The sequence below is a fragment of the Dama dama genome, chromosome 3 (assembly GCF_033118175.1).
Source record: "Dama dama isolate Ldn47 chromosome 3, ASM3311817v1, whole genome shotgun sequence".
NCBI lineage: Eukaryota > Metazoa > Chordata > Mammalia > Artiodactyla > Cervidae > Dama > Dama dama.
In genome coordinates this window covers 22740978-22749224 of record NC_083683.1, presented here as the reverse complement: position 1 = coordinate 22749224, position 8247 = coordinate 22740978, and the positions used below count along the sequence as shown (strand labels likewise).

Sequence of the window (8247 nt, the reverse complement as noted above, 5' to 3'; positions counted from 1 at the left end):
GCTTTAGGGCAAAGCCAGCCCTTGGTATGCAATCCAGAATTAGCTCCAAGCCGTTTGTTTGAAATGCTGATCCTTTTACCAGCAAGTTTAGGTTTCTGGGCTTCCCTGGTTGCTGAGATGGTAAAGCGTCTGCCTGCAATGCCGGAGACCAGGGTTCGATCCCTGGGTTTGGAAGATCGCCTGTAGAAGGAAATGGCAACCTACTCCAGTACTCTTGCCTGAAAAATTCCACGGACTGAGGAGCCTGGTAGGCTACAGTCCATGGGGTCACAAAGAGTCAGACACGACTGAGCCACTTCACTTCACTTTAGGTTTCTGGTGTTCCTTAGTCTCTGCAGCTAATTCCCCTCCCCTTCCCTATTGCTTGTACTGGAAATGGTGTAGCACTGAAAAGAGGTCTGAAACCTATATGACTTCAAACTCTGCAATAATTATCAAATAATTTGGCAAAGTAAAATTCAGTTTTCAGGGTCTGAAAGTCAGGAGGTTGAGCTGTTTTATCAATGCTAGTAATTATTATTCTGAAATAACACATATCTGAATTGACTGAATTCACTTTAACAAATATTTAAGCTCCTACTATTTTCCTGTTGAGTGCTGAGCTATAGGGTGAGGAAAACCAGTAGTAATCTTTGCCTTTTTGAGGATTATATTTAAAGTGGTGAAGAATAATAGCTACTCTTCTTTATGCTTAATATGCTTTAAACACCTCATCTAATTTTTTGAAGACAATTTATAGAGGCATATTATGATCATGTCATAATTAAGTGCAGAGGTGAGAAACTAAGGATATGTTTCGAATGTATCCTGGTATTTGATTATGCATTAGTTTATTTATTGACTTTAGTAAGCATCTGCTATATTAAAGGCATGAGATACTAACCTTCATGGTCTTGATTGTTAGGGAGATAAGAAGAGCTAATTACAGTGAAGAATGATGACTGTCATGCCTGGGGAAAGGAACAAGGAGACCATGGACATTTAAGGGAATAAATTTTGTTGTTTTTATTATTTTTACATAAGGTATGGTGACTTAAAGTGGCCTATAGTGATTTGAAATGGCTATAATGTGCTGTGCTTCAGTCATGTCCAACTCTGTGCAACCCTATGGACTGTAGCCTGCCAGGCTCCTCTGTCCATGCGTTTCTCCAGACAAGAATACTGGAATGGATTGTCCGGGGATCTTCCCCATCTAGGAATAGAACCTGTGTCTCTTGCATCTCCTTCATTGGCAGGGCTGTTCTTTACCACTAGTGCCATGTGGGAAGCCAGACGATAATGTTACTAAGGTATAAATAATGTGAGGCTGATGTATGGAGTCAGTCATGTAGCTGATTGTTTAGCACCTTGCCGGGGTCCAGCCTCGACAGGATCCAGGGCGTACCCTCAGGATGAACGGCGTCGGGCGAGAGAAGACACATGAGACCAGCCTTGATGGGGCCAAGTCTGCGAGGGAGAGAGAGAGAGAGAGAATGACCAGACGGGGGTGTTTGCAGGGTCTGGCAGAGTCTGGCAATGCTTTATTTTTTACCATAGCTTTTATACCCTAAGTTAGTACATTTCTAAGGGGAAGATAGTTTAACATTACATCAGCTTGTCCTTCACGAAACCAGGGTGTTTTCTGCATACTTTTTTGTTTATGAGGGTCTTGTACATCATCTTCTGGCCTTGGGGCCTATTAACATTTTATGCAGGTCAGGTGAATGTAAACCTGTGCTCCGTAATCTATTCTTTAATGAACACAAAGGGTCAGTCCTTTTGCAGAAGTTATCAGTTAAATTTATCTAAAAGGTTTACCACACAAAGACTCTGCAGCTCCAGTGAGGCAGTCCCTGTTTAGCATTCCTGGTTAAAATGAACAATTCTAAACTCTTATTTTTCTAAATCTTTAACTATAACCACTTTTAGAATAATATTTTATGTTCTCTAATAGGGCTTCCTCACCCCCGAAGGGCTCTGTGCCTGTTAGGGCCTTTATGTGATCGGGTTATGCTGTTCATGGTTAAGGTGTTGTGAGCAGTCAGTGCATTAGAACGCATTTGCCAAGCAGGCTAGAATGCCAGCAAAGGGGTCTAAATTGAAACACTCCTTTCATCCTGGATAATCTTACAGGATACCACCGTCCGGCGGACATATTAATTAAAGTTCTAAGTTGATTCTGTTTGGAGAGAGATCGGGGAAGGCCTTCTACCCGTGTCACAGAAATTAGGGAGTAGTCTAATATAGCAAGCATCAGAAAGACAGAGATCATCTTTAAGGTGAGCGCCGGGGCAGCTTTTCGAAATCCCTGAAGTCCTGATCTGCCTTGCCTGTCAGGTCTTCTCCCCACGACCTTGTCACGGGTGGGATCTCGTGTGCTGGCTCCCGGCAGCACCTCTGTTTCAACTCGGGTTTGGTGGCCACTAATCATCCCGGCAAATAAAATAGTGCTTGTGAAGTGACCAAGTGCGGGGTCTTCTTTGCTGCGCATGCTTTTCTCTGCCTCTGGTGAGTGGGGGCTGCTGTCTAGTGGAGGTGCTCGGGCTTCTCACTGTGGCGGCTTCTCCTCCGTGGAGCAGGGTCTCTCGGGCATCTGGCTTCATCGATACTGGCACGTGGGCTCAGCAGTTGTGGCTCCTGTGCCCTAGAGCACAGGCTCAGTGTCTGTGGCCTGGGCTTCGTTGCTCCGTGTTAGTTGGGATCTTCCTGGATCCGGAATCCAACCTGAGTCTCCTGCGTTGTCAGGCAGACCCTTCACCACTGAGTCACCAGAGGACCCACAACATTTCTTCCTTCTGAAAGCTGTCTCTGAAAAGAAAGCCATTTGCTAGTGCTGTCAGGGTGTCCTCAAATCTAATGATCTGGGATGCTTTCAGAATCAGTCTGCTGCTGATTTTAAATCTTCCTGATTTCGCTCATGCAGTAGGACCCCAGGCTTAGGGCAAAGGATTTTTGGAGAGAGGGCTATGGAAATGGGTGTCAATGGGGAAGATCAACAGCCAAAAGTCGGATGTGACTTAGCAACAACAACAAGAGCAAGATGAATAGAAAAGAGTTTTATTTGAGTCAAAACTGAGGACTATAGTCAGCGGGGCTTTCCGGGTGGCACTAGTGGTAAAGAACCTACCTGCCAATGTAGGACACCTAAGGGGCATGGGTTCAATCCCTGGGCCAGGAAGATTCCCTGGAGGAGAGCATGGCAACCCACTCCAATTTCTTATCTGGAGAATCCCATGGACAGAGCAGCCTGGCCGACTATAGTCCATAGGGTCACAAACAGTCAAACACGACGGAAGTGACTAGTATGCACGCAGGAGGACTGTAGCCTGGAAAACATCCTCTCAGATACCTCTGAGGAAATGCTCTGGAGCAGACTGGTTTTCAACACAGTTTTATATCTTGTCATAACAAAGAACATCATAACAGGAGTACATTCCTTCAAGGTTTCAAAAAGACGTGTACAGAGTGAGTCAGTATCACCTGGAACGGGAGCTTAATCCTTGAAGGCAGGAGTCAGTGATGCTTAAAGTCTTAGCTCCTGTCTGACCTGCGCTTCCGTCTTCAGATCTTTCTCACTCTGATCATCTTGCCTTCCTTTTATAAGGGGATTAATTGTGTCCCCCAGATAATTCAGAAGAATCTCCATATTTTGAAATCCTAACTTAATCATATCTGGAAAACTTTTCTCCATTTAAGGTAACATTCACAGAGTCTGATGATTAGGACATGAACGTCTTCAGGGGGGCCATTGCTCAGACTAATATTTATCCCATAAATGTTGCCCCACATAATGTAGTTCTTCACAGAAAGTTGATTTTGGTGAAAGACGGAAAACTGATTAACCACCTGACTTCTTTCCATGTAATATTATTATGTAATTTGTATGACTTATTTAAAATTAGAGTAAGAATGATCATTTTATATTGCTTTACCTTTTTCAAAGTATACTGCTTGGTAAATACATGAACTGCAATGGACTTGGAGATTAAAGGAGTTGCTGCTTCTCCTACAACTCAAACTCAGCCATTCTCTGGAAGAAGGAAGCCACTACAAGTATGTATGCTATATAATTTTCCTCTTGTAGGATGATTCATTAAATAATTTTCTGACTCCTTTCTTCGTGTTTTTATGACAAGTCATACTCCCAAATATTTGCAATTAATTCTTAGATTTGAATAACTGAAAAAATTGAAGATAATCATTACTTGAAAATTGATCATTACTTGAATGTTTTATTTTTAATTAAGCTTAATATCATTGTTTTCTTCTTATTATTTAAAAATTGTCTATGTATGTCTGCATACATATAAAATACAAAAAGTTTAAAAAGTAGAAAGAAGAAGAAAATAATCAATATATATTTTGTGTTAGCTAGGTAGGAAAAGAATCTGGACTTCTCCTGTTAGGACGTTCATTCTTTTCAACCTTCATTATATCACTACTGTATATTATTGATTAGGTGTAAGTTTAAAGCTACTTTGTCCCTGTAATCATCACAGAATTGAGCAAACATAAAATTTAGTTTAGAAATGCATAACATTGATATATATTTCCTTTCTATTCTTACTGTTTCGAATAGTGAATGCCTACTGTTTATCAGCAAACACAATAAATGTTTCAGCAATTTACTTTATTCTTACAACAAACCTTTGAGGTAGGTATTATTATTAACCTCCCTTATTTATTTTTATCTATCTGTTTACTTGGGAGAAGGAAGGATTTATTACTTGCAGCAAGTAAGGAGAACAGTAGGGACGTTTCCCCAAAGCAGAGTCTCCCTGAACTGCAAAACTGGGGAAGTTTTAAGCTAAGGCTCCATGCATGTTCATGATGGGGCTTGAGCAGAGGAGAACTGAGCGTAGAATCAGGGCAAAGGTTGACAGAGTCCAGGCTTTACTTGACTGCAGTCAGAAGGGTCAACAGCATCATTCCATCCTCCACCTCGGTGGGGGCCTTAGTTCCAAATAAACCTAATTAGTTTAACATTCCTCTCTGAGATGTTCCAGGGTTCCTTCCAAGCATCCAGAGTTAATTGGAGGCTGGTGTCAGGACTCACTAAAGCTCAGGTTCTTTATATCTGGTTGCAGAAAGAGTTTAGGGAGAGACAGAGTGATAGGTAAGAAGTGGGTTTATTTAGAGGTACGCATTCCATAGACAGAATGTGGTCCATCCCAAAAGGTAAGGGTGGCCCTGGGAGAAGCACATTCCACAGAGTGTGGACCATCTCCCAAGGGGACAGGCCTCACCTGCTTTTAGATATGGAAGAACTGAGGCTGCTACAGATTAAGTGACTCATCAGGAATTTGAACTTCAGTTCTGACTTCAGTATCTGTGCTCTTTCCTCTGTGTTCAGCCATCTCCCTTATATACATGAATGACACCTTTGGGGTTTTTATGGTTCACAATATTATGGGCTAAGTCTGAACTATTTGATAATTTTAATCAAAGCAGCCCTTCTTGGGAGAGGCTATACAGGTGTAAGTTCAGAGAAGATACGGCAAATCTCTGTACACTTTATACAGTTTCGCTGTGAACCTAACACTCTTCTAAAAAATAAAATGCATTAAAAAATGAGTTGCATAAAAAAATGTCAGATACAAAAATATTCAACTTTTAAAATAAAGAGCCAGGGAATAAATATTTTTGGCTTTATGGGTTGTACAGTCTCTCAACCTTGCAGTTTTTTTGAGAACACATAGGTAATTTGTAAATAAATGAACATGGCTATGTGCCAGTGAAACCTTTAGCATAAAAACAAAGCTGAGTCTAGATTGCTGATCTCTTGCCTAGGGATTTGTAAACTATAATTTATCTTTATTCTGGATTGCCTAACACAATTTTATTATAACTAGACAGGAAAGATAACTGCCATTCTGAAATATTTATCCCTATGGCCTCATTATTAGATAGACCTATTTAGCAGATTTTAATAAGTCTGTTAAAACATTTTCTGGGGAATAATAATGATCATGATGATGATGAAAACTACAGCTGTATTCTATTTAGATCCTCTGTCCACAGAGAATTCCATGGACAGAGGAGTCTGGCAGGCTACAGTCCATGGTGTTGCAAAGACGCAGAGACAACTGAACAACTAACAGTCACTTTTCACTCTTCCATATATATGAAATTATATTTTAAATTTATTATTAGTTAAACAGAATCAATATCTTATATACATTTGTTATTATTTTATTATTATATATTAAATATATAAACATCCATTTAGATGATCATCTTGTGACTTCACGTTCCAGCATGTTAACTATTTATTGGGACAGTACTTAAAACAATGCCATATTAAGGTTGATACTGAGCTGAATTTTCTCTGGATTTCTCTCATAGTCCGAGTGATGATGCTCAGTCTTGAATATAATTTCTGTACTTGCTGTCAATATAAAAATGACCCATTAGATAATATTTCACAAGTAAGCTGTAAGTGCTTATAAATAAATTATTTCCTGCTTTTATTAACTTTAGCTTTCCCTAAGATTCCTACACAGTTTTTATACCATGGTGGCTAAGCTCACTGTAATTTTCAGGTCTTTGCCTATTCCCCCCTCCCCCCACAGGCACATGAAGATGACATTTTATTGTCAATGTTGAGACATTTTAGTTTGTTTTTAAATTTATTTATTTTTAATTGAAGGATAATTACTTTACAGAATTCTGTTGTTTTCTGTCAAACCTCAACATGAATCAGCCATAGGTATCCATATATCCCCTCCCTTTGAACCCATTTTTTAGCAATAAAATGAAATATTTACAAACATATGCCTGCATATATTTGTCATTTCTTGCTTAACCCCTATCCTGTCTTCCCATTTCCTTTGGGATAAAGTCCAGGTTCCTTGTTTGCATTACAGTTTAACAGCTCTGTCCACTACCTCCTCACACTCTGGATTTCAGTCTTTCCCATCAGCTCTGAACTGTGGGCCTGTGCAGGACAAGTTGCTCCTCCTGGCTGGAGCAGTTTTCTCCCTTCTCTCTGCGTCTGGCTAATTAACTCCTACCAATCTTCAGAGCTCCATTTAAAGTTTCCTTTTTATTTTTGAAAAAAGCGACCTCAATTCCCTAGACTAGGTTGGGTCCACATGCTCTGTGCAGTTGCTCTGTCTCAGCATGTATTCCACACTGTCTGAGTGAATGTCTTCCCGAGCAGAGTCCTATGCCGGTTATTATCCTATCTCTGCACATCAAGCACAGTAGGGATGGGGCTTCCTAAATATTTCTTATGTAAGCTTACTGAGAAAATTTATAATTAGTCTTGTTGCATTGGCACATTGGTTATCTTTTAAAGTATAAATAAATGACACATGCATACTGATTCTAATTTTTTTTAATTAAAGCAAAGATGGACCTCCAAATCATGTGCTATGGAGGATCCTTGCCTACCTGTGTAAGTTACATTTCTTCACATTTGAGCTGTTTAATGGGTAAATATGTAAGTATACATTGACAAGCAAAAAAAGAAAGAAAAATTATATATATAGCTATGATTATGATTAAGTTTATATACATGTTGATGCCCTGAGAATTATTATGTCCAAACTAAAGTATTTCTTGTGATAGGATGGTAGGACTAAGGCTAATACTTCTCTTGTTGTTTAATTTTCTTTAGTATTATTTTTATATTTTCCTGAAAAAGTTAAAATATTGTTTTATTTAGAAAATTCAGCTAAGAGTATTTATTAAAAAATTCATATAATATATTGCACTTTTATTGGGATAGTCAAAATGATTTAATGGGAGATTATCTGTTCTTTAATCTTATCTTGAGGAATATGATAATTTTATCAGTCTTATTAAAGTGATTTAATTTTGGACTGGAATACATTAATTGTTATATATTTTAAATGTTTGCTTTTCAAAATTTGGAAGGATATGATTTTTATATTCTTTCAAATATTGGGTAGGCCAGAATGTTCATCTGGGTTTTTCTGTAACATCTTATGAAAAAATCCAAATGAACTTTTTGGTCAATCCAATATATTAGACTACAGGGCTTCTTGGAAAATAGAAATTAAAAAGTAACATATTAATTTGAACTATATAAAAATGACATTTTTATAGATTAACAATGGGCAAATATCAGCAATTTCATGTGGGCCACAAAATAGATACCTGTTTGCTCATCCAGACAAAGAACAGAGCTAGGTATAGATGCTAGATACAATATTGAGTGTGTGATGACAGTCAGTTGTTTGCTGGAAAATGTCTAACAAGTGGTTTTCTAGACATGTACTATAAGTTCATCATATATCTTAC

The 8247-nt window shown here is 38.8% G+C and overlaps 1 protein-coding gene across 1 annotated transcript in view; it reads left to right on the top strand.

Annotated features, from left to right (window-relative positions):
- The first annotated feature begins 3888 nt into the window (after positions 1-3888).
- The window catches only part of CAPS2 (calcyphosine 2), a 44654-nt gene continuing 40295 nt past the window's right edge, over positions 3889-8247 (top strand). Inside the window, 2 exon segments of the mRNA XM_061121963.1 lie at positions 3889-4032; positions 7329-7378. Coding sequence (XP_060977946.1) covers positions 3889-4032; positions 7329-7378 — 194 coding nt within the window.